Source organism: Lonchura striata, chromosome 16 (genome assembly GCF_046129695.1).
Source record: "Lonchura striata isolate bLonStr1 chromosome 16, bLonStr1.mat, whole genome shotgun sequence".
NCBI lineage: Eukaryota > Metazoa > Chordata > Aves > Passeriformes > Estrildidae > Lonchura > Lonchura striata.
This window is the reverse complement of record NC_134618.1, coordinates 3,063,036-3,087,966: the sequence shown is the minus strand read 5'-3', so window position 1 is coordinate 3,087,966 and position 24,931 is coordinate 3,063,036. Positions and strand designations below refer to the sequence as shown.

General features: G+C 58.2%; 2 protein-coding genes across 2 annotated transcripts; one reads left to right on the top strand and one right to left on the bottom strand.

Annotated features, from left to right (window-relative positions):
• The first annotated feature begins 3,669 nt into the window (after positions 1–3,669).
• ANTKMT (adenine nucleotide translocase lysine methyltransferase) lies at positions 3,670–7,210 on the top strand. The gene is made up of 5 exons (XM_077786941.1): positions 3,670–3,879; positions 4,822–4,926; positions 5,481–5,621; positions 6,110–6,160; positions 6,714–7,210. The coding sequence occupies exons 1-5, from the start codon at positions 3,670–3,672 to the stop codon at positions 6,900–6,902; spliced, it is 696 nt and encodes a 231-aa protein (XP_077643067.1). The 3' UTR covers positions 6,903–7,210.
• CCDC78 (coiled-coil domain containing 78) lies at positions 7,138–23,422 on the bottom strand. Its single transcript, XM_077786795.1, is given in 17 exon segments — positions 7,138–7,269; positions 7,272–7,323; positions 7,937–8,048; positions 9,233–9,333; positions 10,970–11,036; positions 12,831–12,874; positions 13,789–13,960; positions 14,466–14,677; positions 15,429–15,554; positions 15,979–16,057; positions 16,718–16,806; positions 17,467–17,517; positions 17,606–17,749; positions 21,997–22,113; positions 22,747–22,833; positions 23,006–23,134; positions 23,355–23,422. Coding segments are annotated over 17 exon segments (1,725 nt in total). The 5' UTR covers positions 23,388–23,422; the 3' UTR covers positions 7,138–7,159.
• Positions 23,423–24,931: the final 1,509 nt, after the last annotated feature.

The window sequence follows — 24,931 nt, the reverse complement described above, 5'->3', positions numbered from 1 at the left end:
CCCCAGTGCTGCTCTCGGGAACGCGATTAATGGGGTGTGGTTGTAGTTCAGTGCCTGAGCTGCGTGTTTGGGGGTAGAACACGTGTGTGGGTGCGTGTGCATCCTCATCCTGCTCGGTTCCCACAGATCGGGGGAGGTGGGAGCAGGAACACTCCCGCTCCCCCCCCAAAGAGGGGCTCTGGGGGGCTGGGAGCGGGAATCCCAGTCCCCAGTTCTGCTTCCTTGCACCCCAAAGCCATTCCCAGCGTGGGGCTGGGGTCTCTTCTCCACTGGGAATGGCCCCACAGACACTGAGGCGTGTGATGACCGGGTGGTCCTGTGGCAAGGACACGGGGACCACCAGACCACCCGGGCTCTCAGGGGACACCCCGACATGGTGCTGGAGGGGGACCCCCAGCAAACCCCACAAATCCTGGCCCAGGGGCGGAGGAGGGAGCAGGGGCAGGTGACAGCAGCGGCATCCCCGGGGACATGTGGCTGCCCTGGCAGGGGCCGTGGCCCTTTGTGCCACCTGAACGGGCGCTGCTCCCGCGTTTGGGCTGCCCTGGGGGGCACTGACTGGGGCTGGGCAGGGGCTGAGGGGCCGGGCCGGCCCCGCATCCCAACGCCCGGGATGCCCAACAGCCCCACACGGGTGTGCACACACCCACACAGGTGTGCAAAACCCCCAACAGCCCCACACAGGTGTGCACAGACCCACACGTGTGTGCACAGCCTCAACAAACTTACATGTATGCACCCATGCACCCACACGGGTGTGCACAGCCCCAACAGCCTCACACAGGTGTGCACAGCCCCAACAGCCCCACATGGGTGTGCAAAACCCCCAACAGCTCCACTCAAGTGTGCACAACCCCCAACGGGTGTGCAAAACTCCCAACAGCCCCATACGGGTGTGCACAGCCCCAACAGCCCCACATGGGTGTGCACAGCCCTCAATGGGTGTGCACAGCCCCACACAGGTGTGCACAGCCCCAAGAGCCCCACGCACAGCTGTGCACAGCTGGTGACAGCTGCACCCCACCATGCACAACCCCACACACAACTGCACAACAACAGCAACCACACACAAATCCATGCACAGCTGAGTGCCAGCACTCGTGCAGGGCCATGCACAACTGCACGCAGCTGGGCACAGCTGCACGTGGCCATGCACACACAGCCGTGCAGGGACAGTTGTGCACAGCTGGGCACCACTGCACACAACCCTGCACACCCATGCACACCAGGACAGCTGCAACAGCCCCGCAGGACCGTGCTCAGCTGCACAAACCTGTGCACAAGGACACACACAACCACAGCCAGCCTCGCACAACACCACTCACAGCTTCACACAGCTGTGCATGGCCACGTGCAGCCAGCAGAACCCTTCACACGAGTGTGCACAGCCCTGCACAACCACACAGAGCTGTGAGCAGTGCACACACAGAACTGGGTGTCACAGTGCAGACACACAGAGCCGTGAACAACTGTACCTGGCTGTGCACAACTGAGCCATCATTCACCCCTCACACAACCGTGCTCAGTCACACACAGCTGCACTCACAGCCTGACACAACTGCTGATCTGTGCAAACTGTGCACAACACACAGAGCTGCAGTCACTCACAGCCTGACACAACTGCTGATCTGTGCAAACTGTGCACAACACACACAGAGCTGCAGTCACAGCCTGACACAACTGATCTGTGCAAACTGTGCACAACACACACAGAGCTGCACTTACAGCCTGACACAACTGCTGATCTGTGCAAACTGTGCACAACACACAGAGCTGTTCCCAGCACACACAGCCGTGCCCATCGTGCACAGCTCACAGCAGCACATCCCTGCCCATGACAGCCGTGCACAGCCTGCACAAACACACACACACACAGCAGGGCACACCCATTCACCACCCACAGCTCCACATAAACTGTGCACAACAACTGTGCAAAACTGCCCTGGAGCAAAACCAGCTCTGCACACACACAGACACACAGCGAGATACACAGAGCTGTAATCACACTCACACACACACAGAGCTGTTAGCACACTCACACACACACAGAGCTGTAATCACATTCACACACACACACAGAGCAGTTACACACACAGCTATTATCACACTCAGAGCTGTTATCAAACACACACACACAAACATACACTCACACACACATAGCTGCTATCACACACAGAACTGTCATCACACACACAGTTATCATACACATACACAGAGCTGTAACCACACTCACACACACACAGAGAGCTTTTATCACACACACAGCTGTTATCACACTCACACACACACAGCTGTTATCACACACACACACAAACACACACAGAGCTGCTATCACACACACAGCTGTTATAACACTCACACACTCACAAACACACACAGTTGTTATCACACACACAGCTGTTGTCACACTCACACACACACAGCTGTTATCACACACACACACAGCTGTTATCAAACTCACACACACACACACAAACACCCACAGAGCTGTTGTCACACTCACTCACACAGAGCTGTTATCACACTGACACACAGCTGTTATCACACACATACACACACAGAGCTGTTATTACACACTCACACACAGAGCTGTTGTCACACCAGAAACACAGCTGTTATCTCACAGAGAGCTGTTATCACACTCACACACACACACACACACACAGCTGTTATCACACTCACACACTCAGAGCTGTTGTCACACTCACTCACACAGAGCTGTTATCACACACACACACACACACACACACACACACAGAGCTGTTATCACACTCACACACACAGAGCTGTTGTCACACTCACTCACACAGAGCTGTTATCACACACACAGCTGTTATCACACACACACATACACACAGAGCTGTTATCACACTCACACACACAGAGCTGTTATCACACTCACACACTCAGAGCTGTTATTACACTCACACACACAGAGCTGTTATCACACTCACACACAGCTGTTATCACACACACACACTCAGAGCTGTTATCACACACACAGAACTATTGTCACACACACACACACACACACACACACACACACACACACACACACACACAGAGCTGTTCTCACACTCACACTCACACTCACACTCACACTCACACTCACACACCCCTGTGCACACCCGCACACAACCACGCACGGCTGTGTCCCTCCTGCAGCCCGGGGGGCAGCGCGGGTTCGCGGGGCCGCGTCCGTCCTGTGCCGGAGCCGTGTCCCGGTGTCCCGTATCCGAGTCCCCGTGCCCCGCCGTGTCCCGGTGTCCCAAGCAGTGTCCCGGTGTCCCGGGCCGTGTCCCGGTGTCCCAGAGCCGTGTCCCGGTGTCCCGAGCCCGTGTCCCCGTGTCCCGGGCCGTGTCCCGGTGTCCCGGCCCGTGTCCCTGTGTCCTGGAGCCGTGTCCCGGTGTCCCGGGCCGTGTCCCGGTGTCCCAGAGCCGTGTCCCGGTGTCCCGGGCCGTGTCCCGGTATCCCGGGCCGTGTCCCGGTGTCCCGGGCCGTGTCCCTCCGCTCCCCCGTGTCCCCGTGTCCCGTATCAGTGTCCCCTCGGGTGTCCCCCCGTGTCCCGGTGTCCCGTCCCCGTGTCCCCCGTGCCCCGCCGTGTCCCGGCGCCCGGGGCCGCTCCCGGCGGAAGGGGCCCGGCCGTGCCGCCCTGCCCTTCCGCCGGCCATGGAGCCGGGCTGGGAGCCGGGCTGGGAGCCGGGCTGGGAGCCGGGCTGGGAGCCGGGCGAGCCGGGCGAGCCGGGCTGGGCCCGGCCCGGGGGCGCGCTGGGCGCCCGGGGGCTGCTGGCGCTGGCCGCGGCTAGCGGGGCGGCCGTGTGGGCCACCTGGGCTGTGCTGCTGATGCCCGGCTTCCGCCGCGTCCCGCTGCGCCTGCAGGTACCGGGCACCCCGGCACCCCGGGGCCCCGGCACCCCGGCACCCCGGGGCCTCCTGCCCGGGCCCTTCCCCAGCACCCCGAGCCCTTCCCCAGCACCCCGAGCCCTTCCCCAGCACCCCCAGATCCTTCCTGTCCGAGCCCTTCCCCAGCACCCCGGCCCTCCCCGGCACCCGGAGCCCTTCCCCAGCACCCCGAGCCCTCCCCGGCACCCCGAACCCTTCCCCGGCACCCTGAGCCCTTCCCCAGCACCCCCAGATCCTTCCTGTCCGAGCCCTTCCCCAGCACCCCGAGCCCTTCCCCGGCACCCTGAGCCCTTCCCCAGCACCCTGAGCCCTCCCCAGCACCCTGAGCCCTCCCCAGCACCCCGAACCCTTCCCCAGCACCCCGGGCCCTTCCCCGGCACCACGAGCCCTTCCCCGGCACCCCCAGATCCTTCCTGTCCGAGCCCTTCCCCAGCACCCCGAGCCCTTCCCCGGCACCCCCAGATCCTTCCTGTCCGAACCCTTCCCCAGCACCCCGAACCCTTCCCCAGCACCCCGAGCCCTTCCCCAGCACCCCGAACCCTTCCTCAGCACCCCCAGATCCTTCCTGTCCGAGCCCTTCCCCAGCACCCCGGCCCTCCCCAGCACCCTGAGCCCTCCCCAGCACCCTGAGCCCTTCCCCAGCACCCCGACCCCTTCCCCAGCACCACGAGCCCTTCCTCGGCACCCCCGGATCCCTCCTGCCCGAGCCCTTCCCCAGCACCCCAAACCCTTCCCCAGCACCCCGAGCCCTTCCCCGGCACCCCGAGCCCTTCCTCGGCACCCCCAGATCCCTCCTGCCCGAGCCCTTCCCCAGCACCCTGGGCCCTCCCCAGCACCCCGGGCCCTCCCCAGCACCCCGGCCCCCTCTGCCCGCCCGGGCCCCTCTGCCCGCCCGCCCCTGACCCGCTGTGCCCACAGGTGCCCTTCCAGCCCTCCAGCCCCCGGCAGGTGGCCAACAGCCTGGCCCTGCTGCGGGGCCGCGCCGGCAAGACCGTGGATCTGGGCTCCGGAGACGGACGGCTCGTAAGGCTCCCGGGGCTTTGGGGTGGCCGAAGGGCAGGGAGCGGGGCGGCACGCAGCGGTGGGGTGAAGGGGAGACCCCCGCCCGGCTGCTGGCCGTGCTGCTGGGTGCCCTCCTGGCCGCGGTCCACGACCATCCCAGGTGGTCCCAGAGGGTCCCCGATGGTCTCAGGCAGCTGCAGGTGGTTCTAGGTTGTGCTGGGTGTCCCTGCGTGTTCCTAATGAGTGTCCTGGGTGGTTCTAGACTGTCCTGGGTGGTTCTAGGTGACCCAGCATGGTCCTAGGTGGCTCTAAACAGCCCTGGGTGGTTCTAGGCAGGCCTAGGTGGTCCAGGCCAGCTCTAGATGGCCCCAGGTGGTCTTTGGCAGCCCTAAAAGACGCATGCAGGGAGCAGGGTGGCAGCGAGGGCTCTGGGTGGTGCTGAGCTCCGAGGTCACCCTGCCTGTGAGCCAGCAGGATGGGGTGAGTGGAGCTGGGCAGCAGCCCCTGCCCACCCAAATCCTGCCCCAAAGCATGGAGGTGCTTTGGCTTTCAGCCCTCCCTCTCTCCCTCTCCAGGTGCTCGAGGCTTACAAGCAGGGGCTGAGGCCAGCCCTGGGCTATGAGCTCAACCCCTGGCTGCTCTGCCTGGCCAACTACCGTGCCTGGAAGGCTGGGTACCACGGGAAGGTCTCCTTCCTGAAGAAGGATCTGTGGAAGGTAACAGCATCCCGAGGGTCTGGATGTGCTCAGGGCGGGGCCAGAGCTCTGTTTGCATCTCCAGGATGGATTTGTTCATGACTGCTTGCCCCATCCCACACTTCTTCTGGGAGGTGGAAATCCATCGTCCTTTCCAGGGAATGCCAGCTGGGGCAGCCCATGGCCAGTTCTGCTGCTTGGAGCAGCTCTGAGGAGAGGTGTGGGTGCTGCTGACAGGCTCATCTGCAGACATGAGCTTCTCAGGCTGACATGAGGTAGTTGCAGCCTGACCAGAGAGAATCCATCAGGGAATGTGGGTCTGGGATGGTGCTGGAGGCAGGTGTTTCCCAAGACGTGCTGCTTTCACACCCACCCTTCCCCATCCCACATCTTTTGTGGCATCTTTGCTCCCTCCAGGGTTCCAAAGATCACCCACAAGGTTTGGACACTCAAACAGTTGTTCCTGCTCTGCCTGTTGCTCGTTATTCCCCTTTTCCTTCTCTTTTAAGGTGAATCTCTCAGACTGCCACAACGTGATCGTGTTCCTGGCCCCCAGCGTGGTGAGTCAGCCCCTCACACCCTGAGTTGTTCTGGGCCAGCTCAAGGGGACTTTTTTTGGGAAAGAGAGGGGATCTGGGATGGAATAAGGCCAAGTGAGCATCTCTGTGGCTGAGTGGTTTGGTGCTACGCAATATTTGGATTTATAGAATCATGGAATCATGGAGGTTGGAAAATCCCTCTGGGATGGAGTCCTGCCATTCCCCCAGCACTGCCAGGGCCACACTGAGCCATGTCCCCAAGTGCCACATCCTTGTCTGTTAAAGCCCTGCGGGGATGGTGACCCCACCACTGCCCTGGGCAGCTGTGCCAGTGCCTTTCACCTTTCAGGGAAGAAATGTTCCCAATATCCAACCTGAACCTCCCCTGGTGCAACTTGAGGCAATTCCTCTTGTCCCTTTGCTCACGGCTTGTTCCAAGTCCCAGCCTTACCCAGCACCAGCCCTGTGCTCTGGAGGGTTGATGTCCCAGCAGCTTCCCCACGCTCCCTGGTGGCACTGCCACTGTGTCACCGTGTCCTAAGGCTGCCTGTCCTGGCTGTGTCTCTCTCCCCAGAAACCTCCCTTGGCCACCAAGCTGCTGGCAGAGCTGCCCGACGACGCGCGGGTGGTGGCCGGGCGCTACCCCTTCCCCTGCTGGACCCCCAGCAGCACCCTGGGCCAGGGCCTGGACCAGGTCTGGGCCTATGACATCAAGGAGGTGCGGCGAGAGGTGCAGGGCAGCGCCCAGCAAAGCCAGATCTGAGCCCAGCCTGGCTAAGCCTGGCTTAACAGCAGCCTCCTGCAGCCTGGCACTGAGGGGCAGAGCCACTCCAGCCCTTGGCTCGGCTTAGGACAGAGCGCTCGGCCAGCATTTGTCCTGGGGACTCGCAGGGCGGCAGATTTTCATTTTTCCAGAGTGTGAGCAAAGCAAGGGAGGAGAAAATCAGACCTGGAAATCCTGGGGTTAACGCAGGATTTAAGGGGTGAAGCTCCGGTGCTTCTTTTTGGATGATTGCTGCTTTATTTCAATTTAAGTGTTAAAAATAAAGCTTTGGTTGATTGTTCCTCTGAGGTTTTTGCTTTGTCTTTGAGCTGCTGGATGGTCTTGGAGTTGGAGCAGCAGCTGCCCCTGGCTTTGCTCTGCCATCCTTTCCAGCTCTGCTCTGTGCAGGATCAGTTTTGCCCTGCTCATCAATATAATATTGCATTTTCCACTGAAACACAGAGGAAAATGGGGTTTTCCCACCACAGAATCACAGAATCATGGAATGGGTTGGGTTGAAAAGGACCTTGAAGCTCCTCTTGTTCCACCCCCTGCCATGGGCTGGGACACCTTCCACTATCCCAGGCTGCTCCAAGCCCTGTCCAGCCTGGCCTTGGGCACTGCCAGGGATGCAGGGGCAGCCACAGCTGCTCTGGGCAGCCTTTCACCACCCTTACAGTGAAAGAGCAGCTCATCCCTTTGTCCAAGCCCAGAACAAATCCTGGTCTGAGCCAGCCTTGGCGCTGTCTCCCAGGGGAGGGGAGTGAGGCAGGAGCAGCCCTTGGTCCAGGTCCAGGTCTCATCCAGGAACAGCGTTCCAGCAGGAGCAGGAGCCCAGCAGTGAGAGCTGCCTGGGATCCAAGGGGTGCTCGGGGGAGAGCAGAATTCCTGCAGCCTGATGGGCACGGATGAGCTGCACTTGTCTCATTTTAGTCCTGTGAATTTAGGAGCACAAACACCCACCTGGTTCCTCTCGCCGTTCCCACCTCCCAGCCCGAGGAGGATCCTTGCCTGGCAGCCCATGGAGCACAGACCTCCCTTGGGGTGGGCTGTTCCCACAGCTGGGGCTGCTCTGGCTCGTGGCTGGCACCGGGCACCAGGGGCACCTCGCTGGTGTTCCTCAGCCGCAGGAGCTCCTGCTTGTACCTGCGTGGAAATGCCACTGTCACCCCTCACAGTGAGCAGTGTGGAAGTGCCACTGTCACTCACAGCAGTGTGGAAGTGCCACTGTCACTGACATGAGCAGTGTGGAAGTGCCACTGTCACTCACAGCAGTGTGGAAGTGCCACTGTCACTGACATGAGCAGTGTGGAAGTGCCACTGTCACTCACAGCAGTGTGGAAGTGCCACTGTCACTGACAGTGAGCAGTGTGGAAGTGCCACTGTCACTCACAATGAGCAGTGTGGAAGTGCCCGTGTCACCACTCAAGGTCCCCGGGCAATGAGCCGTGCCAGGAGCTGAGCCTGGCATGCAGGTCCCGCTGCTTTTCCCAAAGGAAAGGCATTCCTGGGCTGTGCCAGGTCAGGGCAGAGCCTGAGCTGAGCCCACAGCTGGGCAGGCACAGCAGGAGCGGGGGCATCATGCCCTGACACCCCTGCCCTGCTTGTCCTCTCCCTGCCCTGCTGTTCTCCCTGCTCCAGGGCAGGATGAGCCCTGGGAGGGGAACACAGATCAGGGCTGCTGGGAGCACTGGGGTTAGAACCTGTGAAAAGAGGAACTCTGAAGGTTTCAGGCTTTAGATTAGGCTTTAGATTTTAAGTGCCTGTGAAGGTTGCAAGGAAACCTTAGAGCCCCTTCCAGTGCTTAAAGAGACTCAGAGAGTGGGAGAGGGACTTTGGACAATGGCATAAAGTGACAGGACACAGGGAATGGCTCCCACTGCCAGAGGGCAGGGATGGATGGGATATTGGGAATTAGGAATTGTTCCCTGGCAGGGTGGGCAGGCCCTGGCACAGGGTGCCCAGAGCAGCTGTGGCTGCCCCTGGACCCCTGGAAGTGTTCCAGGCCAGGTTGGACAGGGCTTGGAGCAGCCTGGGACAGTGGAAGGTGTCCCTGGACATGGCAGGGGAGCTGGATGAACGTTTGTGTCACTCCCAACCCATTCCATGATCCTGATTCCTCCCAAGGATGGGTGAGCACACGGGGAAGGACACGAGTGGTGTGTGGGGTGTGTCTGTCCTGCTGCCCTGTGGCACAAGGGGTGGTGGCAGCTGCCTGCACAGCTGGAGGAGCAGTGGGACATGGGCCGTGCTGGCAGCGCGGTGGCAGGGCTGGCAGTGGGCACAGGGAGGGAGCTGGCACCAAGCCTGGAGAGGGGTCCCCATCTCACCTGGCAAGGTGCTGATCGATGTACCCCTGCAGCTCCGACACCTGCTCCTCTGCAGCCACAGCCCGAGTCAGCAGCTGGCTTCTCTGCTGCTCCAGGTCCTCCTGCAGGGCCAAGAAAACATGGAGAAAACGTGGAAAAAAGGAGATCTGTGCCATGGGAGTGAGGCGCTCAGCCCCTCTGTGCTGTGTGAGTCCGACCTTCTGACCACTTCCCCACCACTCCAACCCCTCTGCCACAACATCTCCCTTCTTCTGACCACAGAGATAGGCCCCACGCAGGTGTGGAGCTTGACATCCCCAGGGAATGGGCTTTACATGCCCAGGGAATAGGCTTTACATGCCCAGGGAATGGGCTTTACATGCCCAGGGAATGGGCTTTACATGCCCAGGGAATGGGCTTTACATCCCCAGGGAATGGGCTTTACATCCCCAGGGAATGAGCTTTACATGCCCAGGGAATGGGCTTTACATCCTCAGGGAATGGGCTTTACATCCCCAGGGAATGAGCTTTACATGCCCAGGGAATGGGCTTTACATGCCCAGGGAGTGGGCTTTACATGCCCAGGGAATGAGCTTTACATGCCCAGGGAATGGGCTTTACATGCCCAGGGAGTGGTGGAGCCCTCCCTCAGGTTGCTGTGGACAGGGGAAGGCAGGACATGGAAGGGAATATCCCTGCAGCCAGCAGGAACCAAACTGGAAAGCTGGTTCAGATTCAGCCTAGACGTGAACCAGGCTGAATAGAATCAAAGAATCGTGGAATTCTGTAGGTTGGAAAAGCCCACTGGAATCCAGGTGTTAATCTGGCACTGCCAAGGCCACCACTAACCCATGTCCCCAGGTGCCACATCCACACGGCTTTTAAATCCCTGCAGGGATGGGGAGCCCACCACTGCCCTGGGCAGCTGTGCCAGTGCCTGACCACCCCTTCCATGAAGGAATATTCCAAATATCCAACCTAAAGCTCCCCTGGCCCAGCCTGAGGCTGTTCCCTCTCCTCCTGTCCCTGTTCCCAGGGAGCAGAGCCTGACTCCCCCAGGCTGTCCCCTCCTGTCAGGAGTTGTGCAGAGCCACAAGGTCCCCCTGAGCCTCCTTTTCTCCAGGCTGAGCCCCTTCCCAGTTCCCTCAGCTGTTCCTGATGCTCCAGCCCCTTCCCAGCTCTGTTCCATTCTCTGGACCCCTTCCAGCCCCTCCATGTCCTTTCCTGTCATGGGTGGCCCACAACTGCCCCCAGGACTGGAGATGTCCCAGCAGTGCCAGCACAGGGCAGCAATCAGCCCCAGTTTATTACAGAGATGCCAAAAGGTTGTTCTGAAATGAGGAGTGACAAGAGGCTGCTGTCCCTGCTTTAGCAGCGGGGACAGTAAAGCCTGGAGGCACCAGCAGCTGGGACCTGCCAGCATTGCTTGGAGGGCTGAGGCCAAAGCCACAGCAAGGCTCCATGGAGAGTGATTCCCCAGGGAATGGGCACAGCCCCAGGGCTGCCAGAGCTCCAGGAGGGTTTGGACAATGATCTCAGGGATGCCCAGGGTGGGATTGTTGGGGTGTCTGTGCAGGGCCAGGAGCTGGACTGGATGATCCCAATGGACCCTTCCCACTCAGGACATTGTGTGGGAATAACTCCATGGAAGTTTCCTGCTCCAGCCTGGAGCAGCCCCAGGGCAGGAGTTGAGCAGCACATCTCTGCCTGTGGCTGAGAGATAAGCCTGCCCTCCAATGGGCTGTTCCAGACTTTTACCTGGGTGTTGAGTGTGAATTCCCGGAGCTTCTTCCTGACCTCTGCCCAGCCCTCCTCATCCAGCTGCCTGTGACAGAAAAGCTCATTGGGGTCATGCCCAGACACAAATCCAGCCCCTGTGCAGGTCACACAGCTCCACGCAGCCGGTGCCCGCCCCACCCTCATGCCCAGAACGGGAACCTTTCCTCTCCCAGTGCCCAGATTTCCCCAGGGCGTGTGGCACAGCCCTGCCCACAGCCTGGGGCTCCCCAGGCACGGCCGGGGCTGTTCCAAACCACATCAAGGCAGAAGAGTGTTGCTATAGGACACGTGAAAGCACAACGCCAGTTCCTGCTATTAGTGAGGAAAAGAAGAAGGGTTCTTTTTTGATTCTAATTTTTATATATTTTTTTAAAGGTGACAGTGGATTGGAGAGTGAATGTGTTATTTTTTTATTGGGTAAACTACCAGTATATTAAGTTTCTTTACCTTTATGAAGGAATGTAAAATAATATGTTGTTTATAGAAAATTGTGTGAGAAAGTTTTCTAACAGAATGTAAACTTAGAAAATCTTAAGAATCGGGGTGACAGAAGAGCCCTGACCGTGCTGGCTCAGGGAGCCCTGGGTGCCAGGGGCTGGCACTCGCCCTCGGGAGCAGGGCGCCGTGCTGGGCACCGAGCACCAGGAGAGGTGAGCTGTGTGCCCAGCCTGGCCTGGGAAAGCCCTTCCCAGCCTGTCCAGCCCCCGGGAGGAGAACACAGGTCCCGCAGAGAAGCTGGGGGAATTTGGGCTGTGGGGCTGTGCAGGAATGCACCGTGTCCCCTCTGGGTCCCCGTGGGAGCCAGAGGAGAAGGGAACACTCAGCAGGGAGCTGGTGCTGCTGGGGAGCCCCAGGGCAGTGCCAGCAGCAGGGCTCCAGGTGCCCCATCCCAACCCACCCTCCAACAAAGCCAGAGGCACAGGGACTCGGAGCTGCACCAGGGCTCCTGTCTCAGCTGGAGGAGCAAGGGGATGGCACGGATTAACCCAGCAGAATTTGGAGTGCATGGGTCTCAGGGCAGCTAAGAAAACCCCAAATGCTGAGATGCATCACTGAAATTCAGGTTCTGGACTTTGCATGCCCCGCTCATGCAGTGTCTGCCCAAATTGCTGCATTTCCTCACGGACCACTGCTATTTTCAGTGTGGAACACATGACAGAAGCTGGTTGAGGCTCAAGCTTGTGCCTGAGACACCCCTCCAGAGGCCAGGGGCTCTGGCACTCACCCACTCCTCAGTGCTGGCATCCAGCTAATGGAATATTTGACATGTTTTCTAGGTGACCACGTCTTTTAAAGGGCTGAAAAAACCCAGCTCAGGTTTCTCCTGCGCTTTGTTCCACCTCTCCACAGCTATAGCTGGTTGAGTTTTAGCAGGATAATGGAGCAGGAGGAAGAGACCCATCAAAATTTAGCAATTTCAGGGTTTGTTGGGAAGCCAGGGAGGTGTCAGCACAGTGGCACCAAAGGATTCCAGCCAAACTCCTGGGCTGGGAAGGAGGAAAACCAGGACCATCCCAAACTGGTGGTTATCCACCAGGTTATCCACCAAAGCACTTGGGCATATGCTTAACTTCGGTTTTAAAGAGGTCAGTGGGGCTAAAAACATGATTAAATCAAATATGTGCTTAAGAGCTTTCTTGGATCGAGGCCCAGTGACCTTGTCTGCAGGAAATCTCTTCCTGCAGGAAGAGGGGACAGCTGCCTCTTCTTCCCAGAGCAGGCCCAGCAGCTCCCTTTCCCTGCTTATTGCTGCCCCCAGCCAGGCAAAAAAAGATCCTTCAATCCACACATCCACGAGAATCTGGAATGGCAGATATCCCAAGAAAGAAACAGCACTCACTGCTCCGGAGGCGCTGGAAAGGCAGAGGCTCCCTTCAGGCTTTTCTGGAGGCAAAGGAAGAACAGAATTCCTGTAACCATGAGCCCATTCAACCCCAGATCCTGCCACTCTCAGGAATGCTGCCATGGAATGGGTTAGGCTGGAAGGGGCTTTAAGGATGATCCCATCCCACCCCCTCACCTTCCACCATCCCAGGCTGCTCCAAGCTCTGCCCAGTCTCCCCTTGGGCACTGCCAGGGATCCAGGGGCAGCCACAGCTGCTCTGGGCACCCTGTGCCAGGGCCTGCCCACCCTCCCAGCCAGGAATTCCTTCCTTACATCCAACCTAAATCTCTCCTCTTTTAGTTTAAATCCATCCTCTTTGTCCTGTCACTGTCTGCACATGTAAAAAGACATTATCCCTCTTTTCTGTGCCCTTGGAAGTGGCACAAGGTATCCCAGCACTCCCACAGCCACCAGTGCCACAGCAAGGAAACCATGGGTTGTACAGTCTGAAGGTTTCAGGTCTCCTGTCTGAATTTCTAAATAAATGCATCTTGTGCAAATCAAGACCCACATTTGCCCAGTGGGAGGACATTTCCACATCCCTGGAAGTGTCCAAAGCCAGGTTGGACAGGGCTTGGAGCAGCCTGGGACAGTGGAAGGTGTCCCTGCCATGGCAGGGATGGAATGAGATGGGATTTAAGGTCCCTTCCAACCCAAACCATTCCAATATTCCATGATTCTGCCACATGGAGATGACTGTTGTGTTCCCTGCCTGTGCCACAGGCACAGCAAATCCTCAGGGAGAGCGTGGAGGTGGCACTTGGGGACACGGCTCCGTGGCGGCCTTGGCAGTGCTGGGGGAATGGTTGGACTCGCTGATCTGGGAGAGCTTTTCCAACCTAACCAATCCTACAAATGCCTTAAGGAAGGGGCTGATGGGACCCTTCCCACCAAGCCCCAGCTCCCTCCCCACCTGCTGCAGCTCCTGGAGCTGCGTCTCCAGCTTTGCCTTTTCGTGCCGCAGGCGGTTCAGCTCCCGGGAGCTGTTGCTCAGCAGCTCTGGGTCTGTGATGGACAAGTGGAGCTCGGCAGGGCCACAATCCATGGCGCTGGTGCCCAGGGTCCGGATCTGCTCCCGCTGCAGCCTGCAAGAGCACAGCTCAGTCCCTGCTCCCTGCTCGGGGACACCACCGGGCAGCCCCGCTGCTCCTCCGCGTGCCACGCGCTGGATCTGCCGCTCCTGCCCGCCCTGTGAGAGCTTCTGCAGGGAGCTTGTCCTAGAGCTATTTGTGGCTTTCCTACCACAAGTATTTCTGCTGCTTCCCACAGCCCAAGCTGCTGAGAGAGCTGAGAGCGCTGCAGGGCCGGGCTGGGAGGTGGAGCTATTTGTGGTACCTCTGCATTTCCACACCATCCACCGCGGGATCCATCTCTCACCCTGCATTCTAAGTGGGAGGAACATATGTGCAAAGCAGCTCCGTGGGGTCCAGAGCACCCTGATGTGCAGCTGGAGGCAGCTTGATCCCGGATTGCCAGGAGCAGGGAGATAAACGTGCATTCCAGACCCTCACCTCCTTCTAGGGCAGGGGATGGGTGTCCTGGGGCTTTCCCAGCTTTTCCCAGCCCTGAGGAGCAGAGGCTGAGCCTTACCCGTAGGCAATGAGCAGGTTCTCGTGCTTCTTGGCCAAGTCCTTCATGCGTTTCTTGTAGCCCCGGGCTGCCCGAGCCAGCTGCTCCTCCCGGGACCTGTAGGAAGCCCGGATGTCCCCGAGCATGCTGTCCACAAAGTTCTTCATGGCAGCGTGGCCAGCTGGGGCTCTGCTGGGTCCTGTCACGCTGCTGGGTTTGCTGTCCATGTAGTTCTGGAAAAGCACAGAGAGGGAAATCCAGGGGGAATGGCTTCCTCCTGCCAGAGGGCAGGGATGAACGGGAGATTGGGAAGGAATTGTTCCCTGGGAGGGTGGGCAGGCCCTGGCACAGGGTGCCCAGAGCAGCTGTGGCTGCCCCTGGATCCCTGGCAGTGCCCAAGGCCAGGTTGGACAGGGCTTGGAGCAGCCTGGGACAGTGGAAGGTGTCCCTGGATATGGCAGGGTAGCACTGGATGAGATTTAAAGTCCCTTCCAACCCATTCCATGATTCTGTGGCAGCCCCCCCCACACACTCAGATTTCCTGTAGGGCCACACAAAATTATTGGTGAGCTTCTGCTGGGACTTTTCTTGGTCAGATTACAGGGATTTAAAAACCCCTTTCTTTATGTATTTACTCTTATTTATTGGCAGTAGCCTACAAGAGGAGGGTGCAAGTACAGAGACAGCTGAGGGAACAGCTGGAGCTGGGCCAGGGCAGGGTCAGGCTGGATTTTGGGAAAAGTTCTTCCCCAGAGGGTGCTGGCACTGCCCAGGCTCCCCAGGGAACGGGCACAACCCTGAGGCTGCCAGAGCTCCAGGAGTGCTTGGACAATGATCTCAGGGATGCCCAGGGGGGGATTTGGGGTGTCTGTGCAGGGCCAGGGGCTGGATCCATGATCTTTGTGGAACCCTTCCAGCTCAGGATATCCCATGGATCTGTGGCACCTCCCAGGTGAGCCAGGAGAGCCCCGGGTGGGCACCCACCGCCAGGTCCCTGATGTGCTGCGCCAGCCGGGAACGATATTCCTCGTTCAGCTCCTTCAGCTGCAGCTGCAGCCGGGAGTTCTCCGCCTCCACCTCCCGGAGCTGGCCCTGGGATGTGAGCAGCACCTGGCACAGCAAACAAAAATCCTGCTGGCCTGGTCCTCCAGCCGAGGAGCGGGAGCTGAGACACTTTGTAAGAGCTGAGGGTCTTCATTTTCACATATTTGGCTTCACTAGAGCTGAGAAGGTCCTGGATTTTCAGAGGAACCTCCTGGAAATGTTTATAATCCCTATTCCCCTGCTACCTTCTGTCATCTGCCACCCCCAACCCCGGTGATTCCACCAACTCTTTCTGAAAACCAGCGAACAAAATTCCTCCCACCAGCTCTGCAAGCAGCACTTCCACCACGTGCAGGAGGAAACCGCACGGGGAGAACCTCGGTGTGCCACAATCCCCGGAGAGGGAGAGCTGCAGGAGCACCTGGATTCAGGGCACCGCAGCCCCGGCAGCCCAGGAGGAGGCGGAGGGGAGGAGGCAGCCCGAGCTCACCGCTGATTGCTGCGCCAGCCTGTGCCGGCTGTCCCCGGCCGCTCCCTTCGCCTCCTGCAGCTCCTTCCCCAGCGCCAGCCTGCGCACACAGCGGGAAACTGGGTTTATTTGAGCTGCCCAAACTCCTTCTCCATCCCTGGAAGTGTCCAAGTTCAGGCTGGACGGGGCTTGGAACAACCTGGGATAGAGGAAGGTGTCCGTGCCCATGGCAAGGGGTGGAATGAGATGGGCTTTAGGGACCCCTCCAACCCAACCCATTCTGGGATTCTCCATAGGTCCAACACAACCAGCTTTGGGAAGAAAAGCACTTTGGAATGACAGAAATCTCCCGGCAGCAGCTGCCAGCATCCAAATATGTGTAAAACCAGTGCCACAAAATCTCTCCCCACCGAGGATGAGCACCCAGTGTTCAGAGGGGTGAGTCTGTAGCATTCCTGCTGGGGCAGCCTTTCCTGGGACACTAACCCCACTCCAAGGTGATGGAAAACCCACTGTGTGGGCAAGGGCTGGGGTGTCACTTGTTGGCTGTGTGTCACAGAGAGTGGATTTTCAAGGTGTCCCTGAACACCACCAACTTTCATCTGGCAGCTCTGAAGAGCCTTGAAAACATCTGATTTTCCTTCCAGGCCTCGTTCCTTCCCCGTACCCCCCAGGGCAGACTGCCCCTCTCCTGCTCCCATGGGTCAAATCCAGCTGCAACAAGTCCCACAAACGCCTGGCCAAGCAGAGGGACACTCACACTCGCTCCTCCAGCTTCTGCTGCTGCTCATAGTGCGTTTTCTTCAGTTTTTCCAGCTCCACTTTTATGTGATCCTGGTTTCCAAGCAACTGAGGGACAAACGAAGAGGAAGATGAGGCAGAAGGCTGCGTGAAGAGAGGACAAAGTGAGGAGAACCTCGAGCTGAGCACTTGTCCAGCTGAGCAGTGACGTGCTGGGGGAAGTACTGGTTTGAGTGGGAGGGACTGGTGCCCTGCAGCGGGCAGGAATGGTGTCTGAGGCACAGCCAGGGCACGTGGAGGTGCACATGTGTCGCTCTCCCGAGGGAAACGCTCACGTTGAGAGTCAGATTCCCAGCAGGAGCTGGTGGCGGAGCCCAAGCTGGTTCTGCAAGGGCTGCAGATGGGGAGGAGGCAGGAACCATCTCTGTGCTCTCCGTTTTGGGTGCTGCATCACCCCCAGAGTTCTCAAGTGTGAGAAAGAAGGAAGAAAGTGTCCTCTGCACTTGTTGGCTTCTAAGCTCCTGTCTGTGCTCCCCCTGCCAGGGCAAGGACCCAGGGAATCACCTCTGCCCTCCTCAGCTCTGCCTGCACATCTGGAGTTATTCCTGTCTTGTTTTGCCATTGCAGGGTTTAAAAAAAGGATTTCAAATGAATCGAGGCATCAGCTGATGCACAAAACTCAAGTTAGCAGCGGGAGGTGCCAGCCGCAGTCGGAATCAATCCCCCTCTGCTTCCCAAGGATCCTGCAGCAGACCCCCGCTCACTCACGTTTCTCTGCAGCTCCTGCTGCTCGTGTTCAGAGGCAGCTGCATCCTCGGGCTGGTTTGGGGAGAGAGGAGGACAGGAGAAGGGGGCTGGCAGGTCTCTGTTCTCCGAGGGGCTGGTGCAGGGGCAGAGAGTCCCTTACCTTCCCCCGCCGAGCAGAGCGGGGGTGTCCTGCTGCTCCCCCTCCTCCCAGCCCCGGGCAGGATGGATGGGCTGAGCCAGGGGGGTGGCTGCTCCCTTTGGCCAGGCTGAGCAGCTCCTGGGTCAGCTCCTCGTTCCTCATCACCTGCAAGGTCAAACAAGAAGGAAAGAACTTCTGAAATCCCCCTCTGGCCAGCACATCCCTGCTGCTCCTGGTGTGTGCTCCAGGCAGGCACTCCCTCCCCAAATCAAATTTTCATTTTAGTTCTGTCTCCTACATCCAAAGATAGGATGATGAGCACCAGGTGATTTTCGGGTTCTCACGGAATGCACTGCCAGGCAGCGGGGTTATTCCCATGGAATGGCATCCCTCTGCACATCCCACACTCACATCCAGAGCCCAGTGCCAGCCCTGGGCACAGCTCTGCCACCACCTCTGCAGGCCTCCAGCTCCCTCCTGCCCCCACTCTGCACCCGCCGCTCAGCTTCACACTTCAGCAACGTCCAAACCCATGGGACAGCTTTGAGCAGTGCTGGGCTCCACAGTGCAAGGGCCAGGTCTCCATCCATCCGTCCATCCATCCATCCATCCATCCATCCATCCATCCATCCATCCATCCATCATCCATCATTCATCCATCCATCATCCATCATTCATCCATCCTTCCATCCATCCACCCATCCATCATCCATCATCCATCCATCATCCATCCGTCCATCCGTCCATCCGTCCATCCATCCTTCATCCATCCATTACCATCCGTCCATCCATCCTCCATCCATCCTTCATCCATCCATCCATGCATCCATCCTTCATCCATCCATTACCATCCATCCATCATCCATCCATCCATCCACCCATCCATCCTTCCATCATCCATCCATCCTTCCATCCATCCACCCATCTTCCATCCATCCTTCCATCATCCATCCATCCATCCATCCATCCATCCATCCATCCATCCATCCATCCATCCTTCCATCATCCATCCATCATCCATCCATCCATCATCCATCCATCCATCCATCCATCCCTCCATCCCTCCGGATGACATTCCCAGTTTGGCTGGAAGGCCTCTCCTCAGCAGCAGCCAGCCCACAGCCCCTGTAGGCAGCTGTGCTGGTGCCAAGTGACACATTTCCAAAAGATAAAGAGGATCGGAATGAGAAAAGCTGGTTACAGGTGATCTGGAGGGAACACTGGGGGAATTCATGTCTCCCAGGAGGGTTTCTGTGTAGATAACAAAGCTCCGAAGGGGTTTATGACTGGGGACAAGCTTGAGGAATTGTTACCATGGCAGTGAATCGGGAGGATGGGAGGCAGAGGTCATCTGAGTCATCCGTGGAGAGAATAGCTTATCAAAAGATAGCACGGGGTGGGCTGGGGGAGAGCGCGGAGAAAGGAGGCTGACAAAGAGGTGAGATATACAGCTGTGAAACCTGACAGCTCGGCAGAGACAGCTCCGCTTGTTCCCGGCCCGCAGCGATCCATCTGCAGCTGTCAGCCCTGACAATTTGATCGCAGGGGTCACAAGGACCGGTTTAGCCCCCCCCCCAAAAAAAAAAAAAAAAAAAAAAAAAGGGCAGTTTGAGTTGGGCTTCGCTGCCTTTTCCTGAGCTCCCGAGCCTGGCGTGGCTCCAGGGAAAACCCCGGCGTGGAACCCAGAGCGGGTTTGGGTCCCCTCGGGGGCAGCCGGAGCGAGCCTGGGGGACAAAGGGAGAAGGAAACGGAGAGCGGGGAAAGGTCAGAGCCTTGAAAAGGAAGAATTTCCAGCGAGTCAGCAAACAGCCCCGAGTGCCTGGCCGGCATGTCCCGCTTCCCCAGGGCCGGGCAGGGCCGGGGCCGCGGCGGTGCCGCATCCCCGCACAAAGGAACCGGAGGCTCCGGCTGCTCCCGGACAAGGGGCCGTGAATGAGCTCGCCGAGCTGCTCCTGCGCCGAGCAGCCATGACAACATATTGGCAAGGTCACAAGTAGCACTTGTAATTGGGAATGTGTAAAAGGTTCATTGTCTCCCCAAGAAGAGCGCGGGGAAGGGGAGGGGGCAGAACCGCAGGCTGCTTTTCCCATTTCCTTTGGGAAAGTCCGCGCTGGGAAAATAATGAGCGAGAGGCCCATGTCGCGACAAGTCCCAGGCTGCCAAGTCAGAGCCTCTCTGGCTTCAGGCAGGGATTTTTGGGAGTCGGAGCCAAGGAACTGGGGTAAACTCCTCGGCATATGGAGGACATCCAAGGAATTCACCTCTGGCTTCTGGCCCTGCTTCAGCACCGCTTGGAGCAGCCTGGTCTGGGGGAAGGTGTCCCGTGGCAGGGGCTGGAATAAGATGGGCTTTAAAGCCCCTTCCACCCCAAAACATTCCTTGACTCTATGGTTCTTCAGGATGCTGTCTGGCACAGACCTGAATCCACGTGCTTTCACCTTCGGAACCATCCCGGGATCCATGTGAAAACTGTGTTATTACCTCTAACCTGCTAAACCCATCGTTTAGAGATGTCAGCTGCCTGAAAATCCAGATTTCGACAAACACATTGCACCCCCTTGGGGACAAGAAGCAGCTGAGGCTGCTGATGGCTGAGCGATTCCTCCTGAGCCCGGCACAACTGGGAGCTCAGCCCCGTGCTCCAGCGGGCTCGCAGGGTGGGATCACCCCCTGCGAGAGCCGAGTTCTCCTCCTCGTGAGAAATTCCCATTTCTCAGCTGCTGGGAGGCAAACGAGCTCTCCCCAAGGGTCACTAACTCACGGGTGATCATTATCCTGCTCTGCCAGAGCCCATCCACACTGGACCAGAGCAGCATTCCTGCTGCACATCTTCCCGGCGTGGAAAACCAGGTCAGCGAGCTGAGGCAGCCAAAGTCTGCTGGGGGAGGGAGGGAGCAGGAGGTGTCAGTCACTCCACTGGATTCAAAAAGAAGGAGAAGCAGGAGGGGGAGAGGGAGGGGACACAGGAAGGACTATTGAAGTAGCCAAAGAAATACACAAATCTGGGTCCAAAAGCCTCTGCTTAATCTTTGCTGAGCTAGCAGTCAGCGGGAAGGCGTCTGTCCCTTAAGGAACCGTCAGAAAGTTGCTTTGAATTGGGTGTTTTTATAAATTTGTCGACCTGAAAGCTGCCAGGCCCCTTCTCGCCGCCGCTGGGAATGAGAGCGGCTCCAACCCGTTCACAAGCCAAGCAGAAAAAAGGGGAACAAAGCGGCCGGTGGAGCGGAGGGACCGGCCCCGGCCCCGGCACCGCCGCGACCCCCGCGGGGGCTGCGCCCGGGGCTGCCGGGGCCAGGGGTCAGCACAGCCCTGTCCCCAAACTGTCCCCAGACTGTCCTCAGCCTGTCCCCATCCCTGTCCCCAGCCTGTCCCGAGTTCTGTCCCCATCCCTGTCCCCAGCCTGTCCCCAGCTCTGTCCCCAAACTGTCTCCAAACTGTCCCCAGCCTGTCCCCAGTTCTGTCCCCAACCTGTCCCCATCCCGTCCCCATCCCTGTCCCCAACCTGTCCCCATCCCTGTCCCCATCCCATCCCCAGCCTGTCCCCAGCCTGTCCCCACTGAGGGCAGCTCTGCAGGCCATGTGAGGAGCTGTGTTACATCAAATCCCTGGAGACAAGCCCAGGGCCAGGCTGTGCCATGTCACAGCTCAGAGCTGGACATGTCCTGGCCGTGTGTGCTGGGACCCCGAGCCCCCCTGGGCTGGGCTGAGTCCTGCCATGGGCAGCAGGGGGGAGATTCTGCCCCTCTGCCCCCTCAGGTGAGACCCCACCTGCAGAGCTGCTCCAGCCCTGGGGCCAACAGCAGCAGGACCTGGAGCTGCTGGAGAGAGTCCAGGGGAGCCCAGGGAGATCCCCAAGGGCTGGAGCCCCTCTGCTCTGGGTCAGGCTGGGAGAGCTGGGGGTGCTCCCCTGGAGAGGAGAAGCTCCAGGGAGAGCTCAGAGCCCTGCCAGGGCCTAAAGGGGCTCCAGGAGAGCTGGAGAGGGACTGGGGACAAGGGATGGAGGGACAGGACACAGGGAATGGCTCCCACTGCCAGAGAGCAGGGATGGATGGGATATTGGGAATTGGGAATTGTTCCCTGGCAGGGTGGGCAGGCCCTGGCACAGGGTGCCCAGAGCAGCTGTGGCTGCCCCTGGATCCCTGGCAGTGCCCAAAGCCAGGTTGGATGGAGCTCGGAGCAGCCTGGGACAGTGGAAGGAGTGGCACTGGATGGTTTTTGTGGACTTGGTGGCCTTTAAGAGGTCCCTCAACAAGAACCTTTGTACAATTTGTGCTCCCTGGACCTGAGCCATGAGGGGGGTGCACAAAGGAAAGCCAAGCGAGGCTCCTGTGCAGCAGGGAATGTGACTGGAGCTGGATCTGTGGGATGAGCCCTGGGATGAGCCCTGGGATGAGCCCTGCAGCCTCTCTCACCTCCTTGTCCAGCTCTCTGCCGAGGGCCAGGTAATTGCTCTTGAGGATGATGAACTCCTCGCCCAGCTCCTGCCGGCCCCGCTCCAGCTCCTGCAGCCGCCTCTCCAGCGCCTGCATCTGCTCGGGGCCACAGCAAAGGGGCTTTAAAATCATGGGGATTTAAGGTTAAAAGGAAAAATAAGTTTAGTAGGGCCTGGAAAAATCAACACCCTAAGCACATGAAGAACTTGTACTTGCTAGAACTGCACCTGTACATGATAATTGATAGAATTGTTAGATGTGATGATTGTTTAGTGATTAAATATAATTACTGTTTAATCATAGGAATAATCATGAGAAACTGTGGTCAGGGACCTAAGAAAGATCACGAGAAACTCATGTCAATGTATACAATAGAACAACATAAGATTAATAATGAATATGTAAGTTATATAAGGATAGAATATAAAATACGTTCAGCTCGAAAGCCGTGTTGGAGTCAGATTTGGGTGTGCACCCCTGATTGCCAGAGCTCTCAATAAAGCACCTGCATGGAATCACATCCTGGGATTCTGTGTGCTCCTGAACGCTGACAAGGGGACAGCACAGGCTCCAAAAAGGATTGCCCGGGAGCTCCTGGCACCTGGGCTGCTGGGGGAACTCAGCCCCCCAAAGGCAGGAGGAGGCAGGCAGAGTGAACAGGCTGTGTGGAGCTGCAGGGCTGGGGAAGGCTCTGGCAGGCTGGAACTGGCTGTTCCCAAAGGTGGCTACCGTGGTTTTCAGCTGGAAGTTCTCAGTCTCGTAACGCTCCTTCATTTTGTTTGTCTCTATCTGGAGATCCAGGAGGTCTTTGGAGATCTGGGAGAGACAAAGGCAGTGAAGGCCAGGGATGGATTCTGAGGCCAATGTGATGTTTGAGCACAACACAGCCCCCCACCAAAGGAGGAATTTCCCCCCAGATCTCCCCCTGTGGATCCACTGGCCTGACACAGCATCACAGCTCAGTTCCCTCCAACTCCCAAAGTTTTACCTTCAGTTTTTCCTCTTCACCGAGGACCATCCTGGCTGGGAAGTCTGTCCTGGAGCCAGGCAGCTTCCCCATCTCCTCCTGTGGGTCTCCAGGCTGGTGCATCTCCTGCTTCCCGTCCTCCAGCTGCACCTGCAGGCACAGAGCAGCCCCAGCTGGGCTCTCCTCTCCCCCTGCCTCTCAGCCACCAGAGCTGCTGGGAGAGCTCAGCCCCTCCAGCTCCTCAGGAGCTGAACAAACTGCAGCATTTCTGCCCTGTGGTTGGCATTTCCCTGGCAGAGTGCTGTTGAAGGGGCTGCAGGCCTTCAGAGCTGGATTTTCGGGCGGCAAGGTGCTCCGTCAGAATACTCACATCCTCCTTCCCTGCAGCAGTTCCAAGATCCATGTGCTCAGAGGCCAGGGGCTCTCACAGGGCTGGGCAGGCAGCGACTGAGGAGCCAAGGAAGGAGCTCTAAGGAGCCTCTCCCGGGAGGTCCAGCGCTGTTGCTACCAACTCTGGTTACCAGAGGCTTCCACCTGGGTTTTAAGGTGGCTCCAAACCTTACAGCCACCCTGGGAGCTGCTGGAGGGAAAGCAGTGGTGCTTCCCAGGAGGGTTCTGTATTCCCAGCTCAGCCCACAGCAGACACTGGAACAAGGAGCTCAGGAACATCCCCGGGGCAGCCAGGGAGGAGGAACCAGCCCCTTTATGGACCACTCCCAAACCTGGCTACAGGGATGGCCTCCATCTCCAGTGCAGGGATATTCCAGTGCTCCAGGGGCTGACAGGAGAGAGGGAGAGCGACCTTTAACAAGGGCCAACAGTGACAGGACAAGGGGAAAGGTTTTTAAAGTAATAGAGGAGAAATTGAGAATGAATAAAGAGCAGGGATGGATGGGATATTGGGCAGGAATTGTTCCCTGGGAGGGTGGGCAGGCCCTGGCACAGGGTGCCCAGAGCAGCTGTGGCTGCCCCTGGATCCCTGGCAGTGCCCAAGGTCAGGCTGGAGCAGCCTGGGACAGTGGGAGGTGTCCCTGCCCATGGCACTGGATGGATTTTAAGGTCCCTTCCCGCCCAAAGCATTCCATGATTCCAAGGGCTGATTAGCCCAATAATTAACCCACTAAACCAATCACCTGCTCCAAGCCCATCCCACTGTATCTGATTTTCTTCCAGGAAATTTCCTCTTGATTCCTACAGTCCTTGAACCTCCCATGCCAACGAGCTGCTCCAGTGCTCCCAGGATCTGAGTTCTGGGTGCAGGAAAGGCCTTTCCCAATTCACCCCTTCCCGTCAGAGCTGCTGTGTGGAAAAAGATGTTTTAAAGAAAAGCATGCACTGAAACAAGCCTGACAGTGCTAGAAATGGCTTGTGCTGGTCTGGGTGCTGCTGCTGGCTCCAAACTGGGACCTGCCAGGCTGGAATGGGACAAATCCCACAGCCAAAAGTGTTTTGAGAATCTCCAGGGTCAGAGTGAGGGTAACAGGGAATGCAGGGAAACACTGGAAAACCTGAAACAGGGAACAATCAGATGGACTGGGAGACCTTTAGAGGGCCCTTCCAACTCAAACTCTTCCACGATTCTAGAATGAATTCCAGCTCTTAATCTCCTCATTTCAGGCTTATTATTGCTGCTATTTCTGGAGAGTGGGTGAGTTTAGGTAAGGATCTGTCTCCCACAGAAAAAAAAAAGCTTTGACAATATAATGTTCAAAAAAGCCCAAAGCTCTGAATAACTCCTCAGGATCTGTCAGAGCTCAGCAGATGAGAGGGAGAGGGGCCACCCTGGCACAGCTCCGTGACAAGCAGAGCTCCTCACCTGCTCCAGGAGACCCAGAACCCCCCAGTGAAGGTGCCCAGGGGCCAGAGCCAGGGGCTGAGCGTTTCGGGGGGGTCAGGGGAAGGAGAAGCCAGCAAACCCTGCAATGACGGCTTGTTTTTCTGCAAAAG